This window comes from Schistocerca piceifrons, chromosome 5 (genome assembly GCF_021461385.2).
Source record: "Schistocerca piceifrons isolate TAMUIC-IGC-003096 chromosome 5, iqSchPice1.1, whole genome shotgun sequence".
NCBI lineage: Eukaryota > Metazoa > Arthropoda > Insecta > Orthoptera > Acrididae > Schistocerca > Schistocerca piceifrons.
In genome coordinates, this window is record NC_060142.1 from 271,242,967 (window position 1) to 271,262,770 (window position 19,804).

The window sequence follows — 19,804 nt, forward strand, 5'->3', positions numbered from 1 at the left end:
TGAAAAGAAAATGAAAGGCAGTGGTAAGGGAAACAGTGGTGGAAGAGGATCGAGAAGCAAGAATGCAAATACTGCAGTAAATTAATACCATTCAGATAGCAAAAATCAGGAGCACCAGTTTTCATCTTACTACTTCGTACAGTGGTTAGGATTGTGAATCCATGTGACCTGAGTGCCGAACCAGTCATTTGTTTTCGAATTTTTAGTGCACTGCAAGCACTTCACCAAATGTATCCAGTAGACCAGCTGATTCAACTCATCCGTGAGTCCTTACAGCGGCTCCAGTACCGTGGCAAGGAGGTGATCTTTTGCTGGGTACTTGGCCACATCGAGATACAGGGAAACGACACGGCCAACAAAGCCACGAAGGAATCATGTTGGGATGGTGGTGTCCATCAGTGTCCCATCCCTTTGCATGCCATCATCTCATTTTTTGACATGCGTCTGTGGGAGACTGAATGGTTGCAGGTGACAAAAAAAACTGCAGTCGCTCAAATCAACCAAAAGGGCATGGCGGGCTTCATGTCAGCCTCATTGCTGCATGGAGGTTCTCCTTACCAGACTGTGTATCGGACGTAGCCCTTTAACGCAAGGTGTCATCCTCTGCTGGGAGGATCCACCATTCTGTGAAGTTTGTGACATGCCACTTTCAGTTCAGCATATTTTGGCAATGTATGTCCCATATACTGGTATTAGAGCAGCCATCAGTCTCAATGGAGATCTGACCACCATCCTCGCAGATACTGATTCCAGTGTTACAATGGTGGTGAAATTTTGTAAACTATCAGACCTCATCCCTAAATTGGTGGGGAAGGGAAGCAGATACATTGTAAACTGCTACGCATGTGGGGACAGCCTTCGTCCCCCCCCATGAGATTGGCATTCTGACTTTTCATCAGGGCAGTGATGACCATGATGTCGAGCATCACTCACCTCAAATCATCATTTATTTGTTCATTCACACATCATGTTCTCTAAATTTCATCATGAAGGAAAGGCTTCAGGGATTTGGAATGAATCAAATGATACATTGCCATGCAGAAGCAGCTGCTCCTGGCTACCTCTACAAAGCATGCTTGATGACAAATGTTGACTACTGCTAATCCGCTGAAACTGATAATTATATAATTAATTTATATGTGTACATTAGGAGAAAACCAACTGCTCTGAAAGAGCCACTGCACCACCTCCTATACTACTCAGTTGCTGTTCTCATCCAGCACCACTAGGTATTATCTACATACTTATAAACTCAAGATCTATGTAACACAAATATCAGCTATGCAGACATACACAGTCCTGAGAGCAAGATTCCCTATAAATTATAGGAGTAGTAGTTTATCAGGTTTCCTTTTACTATATTTTTAAGTACTTGAGCATTTGCTATTTCTTGCCTGGTGCCCAGAAGCAACCTGTTACAGGCTTTTGACCCTAATATAAAACCCCGTTTATGAACCCTAGAAAGGGATGCATATTTATGTGGAAATTATTTCCAGTATTGTAGTTGTAAATTACTGAGTTCCTCCTAAATTAACTCTAATTACTAGCCACAAATAGCATTAGGGAGTATATGTATTGTCACGTAAGTGAGAGATCCACAGGTCCCTGAAGAGGCATGTCCAATGTGTTTAGTTATCACATTTACATAATAGTCTTATTGCACACTTCTGTAGAATAAACACTTTTTCACCATAGCTGCAGTGCCCCAGAAGATTATCCAATAGAACAGTATTGAGTGAAAGTATGCTTGGCAATCCTGTCTGCATGTCACCACAGTGCCACCAAAGTTTATTATCCATGTGGATGCCTTTGAACCTTACCTATGGAGACTCATCTGTGGTATGTCCATTGAACTTTGCTTTTGATACCCGTAAAACATTATTGTTGGTCTGAAATTACATAATACAAATCTTTGTAAGATTAAGGACTCCAGAACATATCTGACAAGTTCATGCAGATCAGCAGCAAAGCCTACAGTGATCTGCCAGTTACCATTCCAGATTATAAATCCCTCTTAAGTCTTTGCAGAGTATTGTGAAATGGGACTTTAAGTTTCACCCTTGTAAGTTGCAAATGGCTTAACAGTTATGGCTGAGAAATAAAGTAAGTAGGCACAATTTATGCCCAAAATTACTGGACAGAATGAGAACAATAGTGCCCAGACGGTATATGTTGGTTCCAAGTGGTATGTGACCCTGATTAATAATTTCGTCATTCCACAGCTGCACGACATTGCCGTTTAAATGCGGTATAGTTTCAGCAAGATTTGGGCTACAGCTCATACGCCCCATAATTCAATGAGTACACTGAGGTGCCACTTCCCACATTGATTACTGTCATGATTCAGTGATATCTCACAGCCAGCAAGATCACCTGGTCATCCTGCCCCTGGTTTTTTTTTTTTTTTTTTTTTTTTTTTTTTTTTTTTTTTTTTTTTTTTTTTTTTTTTTTTTTTTTGGCCATCTCAAGGACAGTCTTTCATGTTGGAGAGAGTGAGAGATGATTGAGAATGTAATAAGGAGCTTCTGTGAACGTCTTCAGTTATTCATCATCAGTAAGGAGCTTCTGTGAACGTCTTCAGTTATTCATCATCAGTGATGGAAGCTGTTTATGTGACCTACTTTTTAAGAAATAGTCTTTTGTTTGGGTTTTCAGCATTGATAGTGTGTATAGAACAATTATATATAAGTGATATTAATGTAAATATATGCTAAGCCTCATAATAACCAAATGAAAATGTACTGCTTCCCATGGGCCACCCTGTATTAGAAGTTAACAAATTCGCCTTTTCCAAGAAATACTTTACGTTCTATTACCAGTCTACATTTTACATCCTCTGTACTCCGGCCATCATCAGTTACCTTGCTGCCCAAATGGCAAAACTCTACTGCTTTTCGTTCCTGTTTCCTAGTCTAATCCCTCAGCATCACCTGTTACCGACAGAATTAAAATGTTATAAACAAATAGCTACCAAAGTTTTTACTTTTTATTCCTGAACTTCAATTCTCTTCAAAATTTCTCCTTGCTTTCCTTCACTGCTTGATCAGTATACAGATTGAACAGTAACAAGAATGGGCTGCAACTCTGTGTCACTCGCTTCTCAGCCATAGTTTTCCTTATATGTCTTTCAACTTGTAACTGTAGTCTGGTTACTGTATAAGTTGCAGATAATCCTTTGCTCCCTGTACTTTATCCCTGTTATCTTCAGAATTTTGAATAATCTATTCCAATCAGCACTGTGAAAAGCTTTCTCTAAATCATATCTCCTGCCTATTTCCATTGTAAATGTCCCTGACCCATAGTAAAGGAAAACTGGATCACAAAGTTACAAGAATATTTTTAGGACAAAATTAAATTTCTCATCTACCGTTTTGCCCTTGGTGACTTCTTCCCATTTTTATCCTGTAAATTGTCTCCGTATAGTGGAACTGAGTCAGGATTTACAATTCTGTGAAATTTTATGTTTACTTTCTTAATTAAACCACAATGTTGTGGATACTTTATTGCTGCCATTTTGACCATCATTTGTCAGACAATTATTTATGATGTAGCTCACAAGTTTCTAATTAAAGACAGCTGCATTTAAAAATAAAGTATAAATCAATCTTGTGCTATGTCCTGTTCGTGTGGGAGTGTTATGGGATCACACCAGAACTAGATAGCAGTAACTATAGATGTCCTCAGTCAGACCTGTGCAAGATGCAATCTGTATGGTAACTTTACACACAGTCATTTCCCAGTTATTTCTAAGTCTTAGTGCCCTCTCCAATTCTTAGTTGAGTTTAAAACACTTCCTGTTGGAAGTCTATAGGCTCTCAGGATTTCTAGACACGGCATCTGTCATGTGATTGTTGGAGAACACGTCAGTCACACCCATAACTGTCGCCCCTGTCTGGTGAACGACTCCTCAAGCTCTGCATTAACACATTCAACAGGATGCTTCATCCAGAACTTTTCATGTCACTCAGTGACACAGTCTTCACATTTTTTTTGAAAAGCACTCTGTGATGTGTCGTATGTAATTTACAAAATTCCCCAGAGATTCAAAGGAAACTCAGTTGAGAAAATGAATAAATTATAAGACAGAATTGTTGGTCAGTACCATTAGGAGACGAAATACGTAGTACTGTTGGTAGTCATATATAAAAGTGACGTAATACCAAACTTTTGGAGCTGGCAGTCGCTTCCTCAGGAAGAGAGAAGGATAGGTTGCCCAGAGAGTTCTGTATTAATTCATATAATTCCTGACCCGTGACTGCTTTGTAACAAAGGGCCCTTCTTTGCCCCCCCTGCGGGTTCGGGGGTAAGAATAGGCCCGCGGTATTCCTGCCTGTCGTAAGAGGCGACTAAAAGGAGTCTCAAACGTTTTGGCCTTATGTGATGGTCCCCTCTCGGGTTTGACCTCCATCTTTCTAAATTATTCCGAAGAGCGAGCCAATTGGGGAAGGGCGCCTTACATGGTGCACTGTATCCGTCGTGCAATTAGACCTTTCGCCGTCTTTCTCGTCGTTGCAATGGTGTCCCGCTCGTTTACGATCTCTTGGGCGATTACCGCGCTGCACTCTGCAGTGTTTCTTTTAACTGCGACGACGACCTTGGCCATTTTTGCACCTAAGATCCAGCACGGTAGCCAGTCCGTTGTGGTGGGGCCGCCATGTACCCTCTTGGTTGTAGCCCCCTGATAACACAGGGATCGCTCTGCTGATGCCTGCGCCGTTAACTCCCCACGTATGCCAAGGAGTAGATGCCCATCTCCCTGGGGCATCGGGACTCCCGGCAATGGCCATCCTGCCAGGTGGCCTTTGCTGTGGCTGGGTGGCGCCCGTGGGGAGGGCCCTTGGTCGGAGTAGGTGGCATCAGGGCGGATGACCCGCAATGAAGCGTGGTACATCATCTCTCGCTGGCGGCCAGCCGTCAGCAGTCTCTAAGCGTTCCAAAGCTCAATTCAAGGCTAATGTGTATGACCCCAAATCGTTCCCCTCCCTGGCCACACCATGGGAGGAACGAAGGGCTATGAATGAGAGCGAAAGATACTCGCCCCGGTATCTCGTCTGTACCAGAGCTGACGGGGAATCTTTTATGTCCGTGAAGCCTCAGTTCTTTGTAGAGCATTTAGAGGACAAATTTGGGGAGGTGGAGGGCTTGTCCAAGATGCGGTCCGGATCGGTGTTGATCAAAACGGCATCCTCCGCCCAGTCGCGGGCCTTGCTCGCTTGTACTAAGCTGGGGGATGTCTCTGTCACTATCACGCCCCATAAGAGTCTGAACATGGTCCAGGGCATTATCTTTCACAGGGATCTCCTTTTACAGTCCGACGACGAGCTGCGCGCCAACTTGGAGCGCCGAGGTGTCCATTTCGTCCGGCGCGTCCACCGGGGTCCGAGGGATCGTCAAGTTGCCACCGGTGCCTTCATCTTGGCCTTCGAGGGTGACACGTTACCTGAAAAGGTCAAGGTGATGGTGTACCGTTGTGATGTCAAGCCGTATATCCCTCCCCCGATGCGGTGCTTCAAGTGTTGGAAGTTCGGCCACATGTCTTCACGCTGTGCGTCCGACCTCGTCTGTTGCGATTGCGGTCGACCTTCCCATCCTGATCATCCCTGTGCGCCGCTTCCAATCTGTGTGAACTGTGGTGCGCACCATCCGCCTTGCTCGCCAGACTGTCCGATTCTGCAGAAGGAGCGGAAGATCATGGAAATAAAGACTCTCGACCGCCTGACGTACACTGAGGCGAAGCGGAAATATGATCGGCTTCATCCGGTGCGCGTGACAACTTCTTATGCCGCAACTGTCACTCCTTCTACAATTCCCTCCGCTCCCGGCAGCTCTCAGAGTCGAAGTCCCACACCTGCCCCCTTGATGGTGGGGGGCATTAAACCTCCTGTTGCTCCTGCTCCATCTACTTCAGGAGCAACACCCCCCCAACCATCGGGGACATCAGTCCCCCCTTCCCAGCCGGAGAAGCGTAAGACTTCTTCGGCTACTCTCGTAAGGAAGGGGTCCCTTGGGGACCTTCCTTCGCACGCTCCGACCGGTTCCAAAGCCGACGGCCGCAAGTGGCTCAAACAACCGCCAGTCCCTGGTCGTCGGGACACACGGTCATCGTCTGTCCCTGAGACTGACCCGGTGACGCCCTCTCAGCCTGAACCACCCAAGGCGCAGCGCGAGAAGCAGAAGAAGAAGAAACTCCCCAAGGCTACCGACATTGCGGTGGCACCCATTCCACCGCTTCCTACAAGCTCTGCGTCTGAGGATGAGGTGGAGATTCTGGCGTCCGCTGAGGACATGGATCTCGCCGGTCCCTCGGATGCAGTAGATGGCTGTTGTCCAGGTGGTGCCTCAGTAGCAGCAGGGGCCCCGGAGGCGTAATTTGCCTCCCCAATCCCTTCACGCCTTTCCCATTCATGGCTCATACCATCCTCCAGTGGAACTGCAGCGGTTTTTTCCACCATCTAGCTGAGCTCCGCCAACTTATCAGCCGTCATCCTTTCCTTTGCATTGCTCTGCAGGAAACTTGGTTTCCAGCAATGCGAACCCCTGCCCTCCGTGGCTATCGGGGTTATTTTAAGAACCGGGCAGCTTATGAAAGGGTGTCTGGTGGCGTCTGCATATATGTCCTTAACTCTCTTCACAGCGAGTTTGTACCTCTACAAACAGCTTTAGAGGCTGTCGCTGTTAGGGTGTGGACGCCACAGGCTATTACCGTCTGCAGTATTTACCTTCCACCTGATGGTGCTGTCGCGCAGCATGTCCTGGCTGCTCTGATAAACCAACTGCCGCCGCCTTTTTTGCTGCTGGGCGATTTCAATGCCCACAACCCTCTATGGGGTGGGACTGTCTCCGATGGCCGTGGTCGGGCCGTGGAGCATGTGTTGGCTCAGCTTGACCTTAGCCTCTTGAACACCGGTGCTCCCACGCATTTCAGTGTGGCCCATGGCTCGTTCTCGGCCATCGATCTCTCTATTTGCAGCCCTGGACTTGTCCCATCCCTCCACTGGCGAGTGCATCCTGACCTGTGTGGTAGTGACCATTTTCCCATATATTTGTCACTGCCCCAGTGTCATTCTTCTGGGCGCCTGCCCCGCTGGGCTCTCCATAGGGCTGACTGGCAGGCTTTTACTTCCGCTGCAACCATTGCGTCTCCCCCACAGGGTGACATTGACGAGGTGGTCCGTGTTTTAACCACGTCCATCATTTCAGCGGCCGAGGCTACCATCCCCCGTTCTTCTGGCCTCCCTCGGAGGAAGGCTGTCCCCTGGTGGTCGCCAGAGATTGCTGAGGCTATTCGCGACCGTAGGCGGGCTCTCCAGCGTCATAGGCGGCACCTGTCTCTGGAGGCCCTCATCGCCTTTAAGAGGCTCCGTGCCTTCGCCCGTCGTCTTATTGCACGGTGTAAGCAGGAGTGCTGGGAGAGGTACGTCTCCTCCCTGGGCTCCTGTGTCTCCTCCTCGCTCGTGTGGTCCCGGATCCGGCGGATTTATGGATCCCAGACCCCTATGGGTGTCCCTGGGCTCTCCTTGGACGGCGCTGTCTGCACGGACGCTGCCGCCATTGCTGAACGGCTAGCCGCGCACTTTGCTCAGAGCTCTGCGACTGCATCCTATCCCCCCGCCTTTCGCTCTCTAAAGGAGCGAGCCAAGCGGACGCCGTTCTCATTCCACACGCGTCATTATGAAACATACAATGCTCCTTTCAGCGAGAGGGAATTCCTCGCTGCCCTCGCCGATTGCCCTGATACAGCACCAGGACCGGACTGCATCCACGCGCAGATGCTGAAGCATCTCTCCAGGGACTGCCAGAGACACATCCTCACCATCTTTAACCGCATTTGGAGCGAGGGCGTGTTCCCGTCGCAATGGCGAGAGGGTCTTATTGTCCCCATCGTGAAGCCCGGTGTGGACCCACTGGCGGTGGACAGCTATCGTCCCATTACCCTCACCAACGTTTTGTGCAAATTGCTCGAACGTACGGTGGGGCGGCGTTTGTGTTGGGTCCTTGAGTCGCGCGGTCTCCTCGCTCCATCCCAGGGTGGCTTCCGTCGGGGCCGGTCTGCAGTGGACAATTTGGTGCGGCTGGAATCTGCTGTCCGTACGGCTTTTGCCCGACGTCAGCATCTTGTTGCTGTATTTTTCGATCTGCGGAAGGCGTATGACACCACATGGAGGCATCACATCCTCGCCACGTTGCATGGGTGGGGTCTTCGTGGTCGGCTCCCGGCTTTTCTTCAAAACTTTTTATTGCGCCGCTCTTTCCGGGTGCAAGTCGGTGCCACCTCTAGTTCCTCTTATATACAGGAAAATGGGGTCCCGCAGGGCTCGGTGTTGAGCGTCTCCTTATTTTTAGTGGCCATTAATGGTCTGGCAGCAGCAGTGGGGTCGTCGGTGTCTCCTTCTTTGTATGCCGACGACTTCTGCATCTCATTTAGCTCCACGACTACGGGAGTCGCCGAACGCAGGCTGCAAGTCGCCGTTCGCAAGGCAGCATCATGGGCTCTGACTCATGGCTTTCAGTTCTCTGCTGCCAAGACTCGAGTAATGCACTTCTGCAGGCGTCGGACGGTCCACCCTCATCCTGCACTTTACCTCGACGGCCACCTGCTTGAAGTGGTGGACACTTGCCGCTTCTTGGGATTCGTGTTTGATGCCCGGCTCACATGGGTTCCTCATGTTACTCAGCTGAAGCAAAAATGCTGGCGGCACCTCAACGCCCTCCGCTGCCTTAGTCACACGTCTTGGGGTGCAGATCGCTGCACGCTGCTGCGGTTGTACAGAGCCCTTGTGCAGTCCCGGCTTGATTATGGGAGCCTGGCCTATGGGTCTGCGTCCCCCTCAGTGTTGAAGTTGTTAGACCCCATACACCACTGTGGGGTTAGGCTTGCCACTGGCGCTTTTCGCACCAGCCCCGTGGATAGTCTACTGGTGGAGGCCGGGGTTCCCCCGCTGCGGATTCGCCGCCATCGTCTGCTCGTCGACTATGCTGTCCACGTTCATTGCTCGCCAGATCATCCCAATCGTCGCCTGCTTTTCCCTGCTATGGTCCTCCATCTGCCCGAACGGCGACCTAGGTCTGGGCTTTCCATAGCTGTCCGTGTCCAGTCCCTGCTGTCAGAACTGGGGTCATTCCCTCCTCTGCCTCCCTTCCGGGTCTGTACACCTACGCCTCCCTGGTGTTTGTCCCGGCCGTCCGTCCGTCTGGATTTGGCACAGGGACCTAAGGACTCGGTTCCGCCTGTGGCCCTCCGTCGCCGTTTTCTTGCGCTCCTCGAATCATTTCCGGGCTGTGAGCCTGTCTACACGGATGGTTCCCTGGTTGATGGTCGCACTGCCTACGCTTTTGCTCACGCTGCCCATGTTGAGCAACGCTCCTTGCCGGCTGGCTGCAGTATTTTTACTGCAGAGCTGGTGGCAATCATGCGCGCTCTTGAGCATCTGCGTTTCTGCTCAGGTGGGTCCATCGTCATCTGCAGTGACTCCCTGAGCAGCCTTCAGGCCATCGACCGCTGCTATCCCTCCTCTCCTCTGGTGTCCTCCATTCAGGAGTCTGTTTCCGCCATTGCCCGTTCTGGTCGTTCGGTGGTCTTGGTTTGGACGCCCGGTCATGTTGGCATCCCAGGGAACGAACGTGTAGACAGGCTGGCCAAAGGGGCGATCGACGCCCCGGCTTTGGAGGTCGGCCTTACGGCTCGCGACCAGCAGATGGTGTTGCGCCGTAAGCTGATTGGGATGTGGGCTGCTGAGTGGCGTGGCATGACAGCCCCGAATAAACTGCGGGCTGTCAAGGAGACGACCGCCGTGTGGCGTTCCTCCCTGCGGGCTTCTTGCAGGGACTCGGTGGTCCTGTGTCGGCTGCGCATCGGCCATACGTACCTGACGCACGGCCATCTCTTGCGTCAGGAGGACCCCCCCCTGTGTCAGTGTGGGTCCCGGCTGACGGTCGGCCACATTTTGCTGGAGTGTCCTCGACTGTGCACACTCCGGCAATCTTTTAATCTCCCGGGCACTTTGGCTTTGGTTTTATCTGACGATGCCTCCATGGCTGATGACGTTTTAAATTTTATCCGTGGTAGTCCGTTTTATGGTTCGATTTAGGGAGGTCCTGCACCTTTCCCTTTCTGTGTCTTTTGTCCTTGTGTCTGTTGCTGTTCTGGTGTGCCGTGAGATGGTTGACTCTTTCCCTTTTTTGTTGTCGTGGTCAGTCAACCAGTCTCCGGCCATCTTCTTCTCTTCTATTTCTTTCTGTCTGGTGTTCGTCCGTACTCTTCTTTTCTGTAGTATTCGTTGCCTAATTTGTGTTCTTTAGCACCTGGGGGGGGGGGGGGGCGGCAGTCTCCTTCCCCTTGGGGTTTTATCTGCTCTGCGACTTTGTCTCGCTTGTTTTTGGAATGGGGGACTGATGACCTTCGCTGTTTAGTCCCCCTTAAACATCCCAACAACCACCACCACCCTTCTTTGCCATTTTAACCCACTGACAAGCAGTTATCTTGGCTTGCACTTTTTCTCCTTTCTTTTCAATGTGTTCCTGCACTCCCTGGGTTTCGTGCACATTTTTCACATCAGCTACCTAGATCCTTGTTACCAGTGCTTGATTTGTAACAGTATGCACCGTTATGCTGTACCAGTATCCCTGATTAAACAAAAAAGGGTTAAAATAATGTTTTCAGGCATATAAATTTCAAACACCCAGGCGGGCACATTCAGTTTGTGATTATTCATTGTTGTAAGATCTTGGCAACAACATCAATATGAAATAGTTAAAACCCGCAAACAACATTTGTTAGCACATGGTGCCCTCTTATCAGTTACATATTAGCTCACAAAATGTGGTAATGCCAGATGCATAGATCAGTTATTGTAAATGACTATAGACAGCATGTTAAAGATGTCATAGGGTGTAGAAATTGTTGTTAACGGAAGTTGAATTGCAGGCAGAAGGTTAATCTGGAGGTAAGTGTTGGTCACATTTCACTTCATATGTGAGTAAGTTTCCATTCAAAGGTAAATTAGTCATTAATTGGTGCAAAATTTGAAATGAAGACTGCTGTAATTCATTGTGTTTTGTATATTGAGTGAGTGATGTGGAAATACATATAATTAACCTTCCTGCTACAAGGTGGAATGTCACGTCACTTGTCACAAGGCCGTGTAATATATGACACTTGGCGAAAAAATGGTTTTTCCCCTTATAAATAAGTTTCATCACACACACACACACACACACACACACACACACACACACACACACACACACACACAAAGTGCTGTTTCCTGTGCAAAGAAAAACAAACAAGATGTCAGATCCGACATCACCTTCGAGTTGGAAGATTTATTACATGTGGTATGTCAAGGGCACTGAACTTTTTTGTATACACTTTTTAAAAAGTCTACACTTTAGTATGTTATGTAATTGTAAAAACATATGCTGCATTTGTTATTTCACTATTCATTTGTTCTTCCACTTGAACATACTTCACAGTTGCTGAAATATAACGGCCACCAAACTGTACAAGGATGGAGTCTTACGATGGATATTGTTACAAGATACTTTCAAACCCAGAGCCATAATATTCGTATAATTTACTATAGCATTTATAATAATTTTAATTTGGTTTTGAGTTTTTAAATATTTATGTAAGTCCTTGATGTACGTGTGTGATCGGTTAGTTAAAAATTTTGCACTACAATAATTAAAACTGACCCAGCCCAAGATTGTGCTCCAGTTTGTTTTGTATGTTAACAAAAGGTTAAACTTTGACATTGCTTCCTTAAGAGTGAATCATATCACTATGGTTTACATATTTTATTCCAATTATGAATATCATAGTTAACCCTTTTGTGGGCATCTTCTCCCCCCCCCCCTCCCCCCCCCCCCCCTCCCCGCAAAAAAATTAGAATTGTGCACAAGAATAAGTTAATCATAGCTAACACTTGCACTTGGTTTAAGAATTGTGAAAGAAGGTTTTACACATGGAAGAGTCCTGGAGACACTGGAAGGTTTCAGATAGGTTATGTAATGGTAAGACAGAGATTCAGGAAGCAGGTTTAAAATTTTAAGACATTTCCAGGGGCAGATGTGGACTCTGACCACAATCTGTTGGTTATGGACTGCAGATTAAAACTGAAGAAACTGTAAAAGGATGGGAATTTAAAGAGATGGGACCTGGATAAACTGAAAGAACCAGAGGTTGTAGAGAGTTTCAGAGAGAGCATTAGGGAATGATTGACAGGAACGGTAGAAAAAATACAGTAGAAGAAGAATGGGTAGCTTTGAGAGATGAAATAGTGAAGGCAGCAGAGGATCAAGTAGGTAAAAAGACGAGGGCTAGTAGAAATCCTTGGGTGACAAGAGAGATATTGATTTAATTGATGAAAGGCAAAAATATAAAAATGCAGTAAATGAAGCAGGCAAAAAGGAATAAAAACGTCTCCAAAATGAGATCGACAGAAAGTGCAAAATAGCTAAGCAGGAATAACTGGAGGACGTGTAAGGATGTAGAGGCATACATCACTATGGGTAAGATAGATACTGCCTACAGGAAAATTAAAGACACCTTTGGAGAAAAGAGAACCACTTGTATGAATATCAAGAGCTCAGATGGAAACCCAGTTCTAAGCAAAGAAGGGAAAGCAGAAAGGTCGGAGTAGTATATAGAGGTTCTATACAAGGGTGATGTACTTGAGGACAATATTATGGGAATGGAAGAGGATGTAGAGGAAGGTGAAATGGGAGATATGATACTGCATTAATAATTTGACAGAGCACCGAAAGACCCAAGTTGAAACAAGATCTCTGAGTAGACAACATTCCATTAAAACTACTGATAGCCTTGGGAGAGACAGTCCAGACAAAACTCTACCATCTGGTGAGCAAGATATATCAGACAGGTGAAATACCCTCAGACTTCAGGAAGAATATAATAATTCCAATCTCAAAGAAAGCAGGTGGTGGTTGACAGTTGTGAAAATTACCAAACTATCAGTTTAATTACTCACAGCTGCAAAACACTAACAACAATTCTTTACAGATGAATGGAAAAACTAGCATTTGTAGACTTAGAGAATGCTTTTGAAAATGTTGACTGGAATACTCTCTTTCAAATTATGAAGGTGGCAGTGGTCAAATACAGGGAACAAAAGACTATTTACAATTTGTACAGAAACCAGATGGCAGTTAAAAGCGCAAGAGAGGAATGAAAGGGAAGCAGTGGTTGAGAAGGGAGTGAGACAGGGTTGTAGCCTGATCCCAATGTTACTGAATTTGTATATTGAGCAAGCAGTAAAGGAAAGAAAAGAAAAATTTGGACTAGGAATTAAAATCCATGGAGAAGAAATAAAAACTTCGATGTTCGCCGATGAGAACAGAGACAGCAAAGGACTTGGAAGAGCAGTTGAACGAAATGGATAGTGTCTTGAAAGGAGGATGTAAGATGAATATTAACAAAAGAAAAATGAGGATAATGGAATGTAGTCGAATTAAATCGGGTGATGCTGAGGAATTGGATTAGGAAATGACACACTTAAAGTAGTAGATGAGCTTCGCTATTTGGGGAGCAAAATAATTGATGATGGTTGGAGTAGAGAGGATATAAAATGTAGTCTGGTAATGGCAAGGAAAGTGTTTCTGATGAAGAGAAATTTATTAGCATCGAGTATAGATTTAAGTGTCAGGAAATTTTTCTGGTAGTATTTGTATGGAGTGCCAGAAAATCTTTTCCGAAAATATTCATATGGAGTGTAGCCATGTACGGAAGTGAAATATGGGCAATAAATAGTTTATACAAGAAGAGAATAGAAGCTTTTGAAATGTGGTGCTACAGAAGAATTCTGAAGATTAAATGGGTACATCACGTAACTAATGGGCAGGTACTGAATAGAATTGGGGAGAAGAGGAACAACTTGACTGGCAGAAGGGATTGTTTGGTAGGACATGTTCTGATACACACACACACACACACACACACACACACACACACACACACACAAACAAACAAACAAGACAATTACTTACACTTTTGCTGCCCAGAAGCCAGAAGTTAGCGACCTCTATTGCATTTGGCATTGCATGTAGCAGGTCTTCTGTTGTGCATGTTGCTGGACATTGGGTACACTGGAGCAGGTGGAAGGTCATTTGCGTTGCTCCACACTCAGAGTGGCAGCTCCTCTAGGAAACCTCATTTAGTCAAATTGCTCTTGCATATCGTGACACCCGAGTGCAGTCTGTTCAGGAATCGCTATGTACTCCAATTCTCTGTGCAGCCGGGTGGTAGTCTTTCACGTGGTGTATAGCTCTAAGCACTATGCGACTTAACTTCTGAGGTCTTCAGTCGCCTAGAACTTAGAACTAATTAAACCTAACTAACCTAAGGACATCACACACATCCATGCCCGAGGCAGGATTCGAACCTGCGACCGTAGCGGTCGCCTGGTTCCAGACTGTGGTGCCTAGAACCGCACGGCCACTCCGGCCGGCTCACCTGGTGTTATCCATCCCACAGTACTGGTCAGCCTTGCATGCCATAGTTCGATTCGGCATTGCTGTGGTGCCCCAACTAGAGCCTCGGTAGATCTGAGGAAGCTCTTTTTGGATTTTAGTCATGGGTTTGCTGGTTGATAGCCATTTAGGGGGTGAGCTTCAGAAGTTTCTGATTTCCCCCCCCCCCCCCCCCCCCCCCTCACTTTTTGCTGCTACCTCTCGGCGGATGGTGGGGGGTGCAATTCCCAAGAGGCTGTACAGTTTATTCAGAGGAGTAGTCTTCGGGCACCCGGTGATGTTACAACAAGTATCGTTAAGACTTATATCTACTGTTTTGGTATGGCAGGAATTGAACCACATTGGGCTTGCATATTCTCTGGCAGAGTAACACAATGCAAGGGAAGAGGTTCTCATAGTGTTGGCATGTGCTCCCCACATTGTGCCTGTTAGCTTTCTGATGATATTGTTCCTGCCTGCCACATTTTGCTTGGCATTTAGGCAGTGCCTCTTATATGTTAATGCACTGTCAAGGGTGACCCCTATGTATTTGGGATATGTACAATGTTCTAGTGATTTTTCTTCCTAGGTGATTTTGAGGGCTCTAGCTGCCTGCCGGTTTTTAAGATGGAAAGTGCAAGTGTGTGTTTTTCCAGGATTTGGTCTCGACTGGTTTTCCTTGTAGTAAGCTGACAGTTCTCTCAATGCTTTAAACAGATTCTCTTCAACAGTTTCAAAGCAGCAGGCTTGGGCGGTGATAGCACAATCATCTGCATAGATGGAGCTGTGCGTTCCTTCAGGTAGTGGCTGATCATTTGTGTAGTTGTTAAACAAAGCTGGAGCAAGCACACATCCCTGGGGAATCCGTTTTTCTGTGATCTCCATCTGCTTCTCTTACCCTGGAATTCGACAAAAAATCTTCTATTTTCAAGGAGATTCCTTATGAAACAGGTTAGCTGGTAGTCTCTAGTGCATTGTACAGCTGCATAAGAAGTCTTCTATGATTAACTGTGTTATAAGCTGCTGTTAGACCTATAAAAACAGCTCCTGTGATCTCTTCTCTTTCAAAACCATCTTTGATGCGCTGTGTTAATTTCAACACTTGAGATGTGCAGTTCTTTCCCTGTCTGAATTGAGCCTGCTGTGGAATGTATATTGTCTCTAGCTTCTCCGTTAGTTGGTGTAGGATGAGTCTTTCAAGAAGTTTATACAGATGACATAGGAGAGATACAGGGCGGTAGCTTTTAGGATCATTTTGGTCCTTGCCTGGCTTAACTTTGGCATTCCTCCAGAGTCTAGGAACCTTGCACAAGAGGACACAGTTGTTCATTAGGTCTCTCAGCCATGCTATTGTTATCGGTCCAAAGTTCTTTATCTGCTCCACTCTTATATCATCAAGGCGTGCCGCTTTCCCATTTTCGCACTTACTCAGAGTGAGATCCACCTGTCTGGGTAAATGGTTGAAGCAGAGTATTGGTTTCTTGGTCAGGTCGTCTCTCACATGTCTTCTTACCAGGCCTGGTTGAATAAGGTGGTTTCCCATTTTGTATGAGCTGGTATGCAATTTGATCAGCTTGGACATTCGCATGCATATTCGCCTGTGAAGGGTCATTATTCAAGAGTTTTAGAAGCCTCTAGGCCTCGTGACTACTTCTACTCATATCACAGTCTTCCATCAGTTTATCCCACTGTGTTCTTTGCCTCGGAGATTGTGGAGAGAACAGATCTAGCTATTTGGGAGGTTTCCTCACTGAGTGCGTTTTCATTGTATTGGGTATAATACTCCTCGAGCAATGTAGCTGTTTCTGAAGTTACGCCCTGCAGGTAGTTTGTCTTGCAGCCTCTTGGGATACATGCTCGCAAGCAGAATTTAACAAGCTCAACAAAAGTGTCGGCCAATCTTCCTTCTTGAAATTATACCTTCGTCTCTAAAACCAGTTTCTCGGGATCTTATGATAGGGAGAAGTCGGCACATAATTGGTCTATGTTGTGTGTTAAGTATGGGATGACATACTGATTTGTTACCGTGTTGCACTGCATTTTCACTCACAAATAAGAGGTCAGGGTCGTACCCTCGTTGCCACCCTCCACTGTCAAAGGATGGAGGTAGTTTACTATCATGAATGAGGGAGAGGGAGTTAGCTTCACCATTTTCATCTTCTCGAGTGTATCCCCAGGCATGCCTGTGGCTATTAAAATTCCCTGTTGCCACAGATATCTTGCATGAAGCAAAGTTTTTAGGAGGAACAAAGGAGAATTTTTCGGAAGGAGTCTTGTACACTGACGTGATTACACAGTTGCTGAGTTCCAAGGTGATGATCTTGATGTTATTGTCATGTGTACGAGGTGTGTTTTTTAAGTAAGCACCGTTTTTAAATTAATAAACGATGTGCTAAGGTATCTCAATAATTTTATTTTTACATGAAAGCCTGTACCTCAATCTCCTTTTCTAGATAATTTCCATCAATACTGAGGCACTCGTCATAACATTGTACCAGTTTTTGAATACCCTCCTCATAGAAGTCTGCCACCTGACTTGTTAACCACTGCATCACCACTGTTTTGACTTCGTCATCGTCTTGAGGACTCTGACTGACCAGGTGTTTCTTCAAGTGCAGGAACAGATGGTAGTCACTGGGCACAAGACCAGGGCTGTACGGAGGACGATCTACAGTTTCCCATCAAAAAGATGTGATGAGATCTTTGGTCTGATTTGCCACATGCGGACGGGTATTGCCTTGCAGCAAAACGATCCCCTTGCTCAACTTGCCACGTCTTTTGTTCTGAATTGAATGGTGCAGATTGTTCAATGTCTTACAGTAAGCCGCTGCATTGATTGTCTCATTATGAGGCAGAAATTCCACAAGCAATACTCCTTTTCTGTCCCAAAAAACTGTGCACATTATTTTCCGGGCAGAAAATGTTTGCTTAAACTTCACTTTTCTGGGTGAATCTGAATGCTGCCTCATGGACTGTTGCTTTGATTCTGGTGTGACGTAGGCCACTTTTGTTTCATCACCCTTAACAATTTGGCTTAAGATATCATCACCCTTAACAATTTGGCTTAAGATATCATCACTGTCGTTGTGGTACTGCTGAAGGAAAGTCATTGCACTGTCTAAATGTTTGGCTTTGTGCACATCTGTCAACATATTTGGTACCCAACGTGCACACAATTTTCGGTAATTCAAGTGCTCGGTCACAATGCCTTACAGAACATTACGAGAAACATTAGGAAAGTCATCCTGCTAGGAGGAAATCGTAAAGTGTCTGTTTTCTCTCCCCTTATTGCCCACCTCCCGCACCAAACTTTCATTAACGACCGACGGATGCCCACTGCGTTGTTCATCACGCACATTTGTGCGGCCATCTTTAAATGCTCTCGCCCACTTTCTTACCATTCCATCACTCATAATGCTTTCTCTGTAAACTGCACAGATCTCACGATGAATATCAATCGCTTTTAGGCCTTTAGCACTAAGAAATCTCATAGCCCCTACTTCACAGTCGGCGGGAATCACGATTATCGGTGGCATCTTAAACCCTCAGTTCATTTCGTAAACAAGGAAGAATCAGACTGTAATGGTGTCAGTGCGTAGATTAAGGTACAGGCTTCCATGTAAAAATATAATTATTGAGATATCTTAGCACTTCTTTTTTTAAATTTCGAAACAGTACTTACTTAAAAAGAAACACACCTCGTACAGTAGGCACTCAAGACTTGGATTTCTGGCTTGACGAAAATGGCACTTCCATATTTAGCATGAGGTATTTCTGCAGCTAGCTGCAAACCAGGTATTTTTGCTGGGTATCGCTGTGAGTTTCTTGTATGCACAGTACATCACACTTCTGTTCACAGCACAGTTCTTGAAGCAGCTGTTGCTTAGGTTGTGACATGCCTTCAATATTTACTGAAATAACTGTCAGAACAGGTTCTAAAAAGAGCCGTTTATTTAAATGTATCTTGTTCGAACTCATAAGTGCTTCTGGAATGCTGATGTTCATTTTAGTACCTATTTCAGATACCTATGCAGGGGCACCAAGTGCAGGAATCAGCTTCACCCCCATTAGTGATGAAGAAACTTGCACAGGATAGAGTAGCATAGAGAGCTACATCAAACCAGTCTGTGGACTGAAGACCGCAACAACAACAACATTAGAATTGTGATCAACTGACTGCATTTATTTTTTGATGATTTTATTTTTTTTTATTTAGGACCTAAAAAAAAACTACGGTGGTACATGGTATCACCACAGCACCTTTGTGAAGTATTAATATTGTGGTGTAAATGGACTTCCCACTTCCCTTTTGTGAGCTGTTGTGTTGCTATAACACGTAAAAAAAGTAATGAACAGTGTTTTCTGTTTTTATTTTGTTTTCTTTCACTTTATTTTAAAAATGTTTGTTACCAGTGTTAGTTAGCTTACCACAATGTGAAAACAATCCTTGAAACTTTATCACACAGTAAAGATATGAGCTGATACCGGTCAAAATATTGTATACTGCAGAAGCGAAGCAATGTGTTCTGGCAACAATAGTGATCCCATGGCAAACAAAGTGGCTATTGCACCAGTTTTCATACGCCTACTACCATAAATGACGGATCAATTTTGTTGTAAGCATACTTTCCAATGACCATTAAAAAACACTGTTGCTTGGTGGGATGTATACTTCCCACAGTCCTGAAGGCTATAATTCACAACAAACAGAAACTACAGCAGGTGCAGTGGACTGCCACTAGATGCCAGGAGCATAACACATATTCCCTTAAACACTGTACATGAAATACCTTTGGTAGGAAGTATAAACACCCCCCCCCCCCCCTCCCCCCATGGCCCATTAATATGAGACTTTTAATATTATTGCTGTTATTATTTGGACAGCAATAGATAATAATTTGTAAAACAATTAACACACTTATTTCTTATATGGGCATGTACTGGTTATATGAATCTTTGCAATTGATTACTTGTTGTGCCTGTGCAAATATTGACTTACGTTGTATGAACTATGGAAGAAAACGAAGTTTTCATGTAGCATATAAGCACATTTATGTTGTGGCTAAGCATTTTGTTTCCACGATTGGATTACTTGAGAAATTTGTTGATATATACTTCACTCCTTTCTCAACTAGACTTAGATTTAGCAAAGGGTATTGAAGATAATTATATTACTAATATCAATATAATTATATTACTAATTATATTACTAATTATATTACTAATTATATTATATTACTAATTATATTACTAATTATATTATATTACTAATTATATTACTAATATTATTGACAAACAGAAATGAGATGTTGGCAGAGGATTTGACTGGAAAATAAAT

At 45.3% G+C, this 19,804-nt stretch overlaps 1 protein-coding gene across 1 annotated transcript in view; it reads left to right on the forward strand.

Moving 5' to 3' along the window:
• LOC124799286 (DNA-binding protein P3A2) overlaps nt 1-19,239 on the forward strand; it is a 152,517-nt gene extending 133,278 nt beyond the window's left edge. Inside the window, 1 exon segment of the mRNA XM_047262863.1 lies at nt 18,489-19,239. Coding sequence (XP_047118819.1) covers nt 18,489-18,562 — 74 coding nt within the window. The 3' untranslated portion in view covers nt 18,563-19,239.
• The last annotated feature ends 565 nt before the right edge of the window (nt 19,240-19,804 follow it).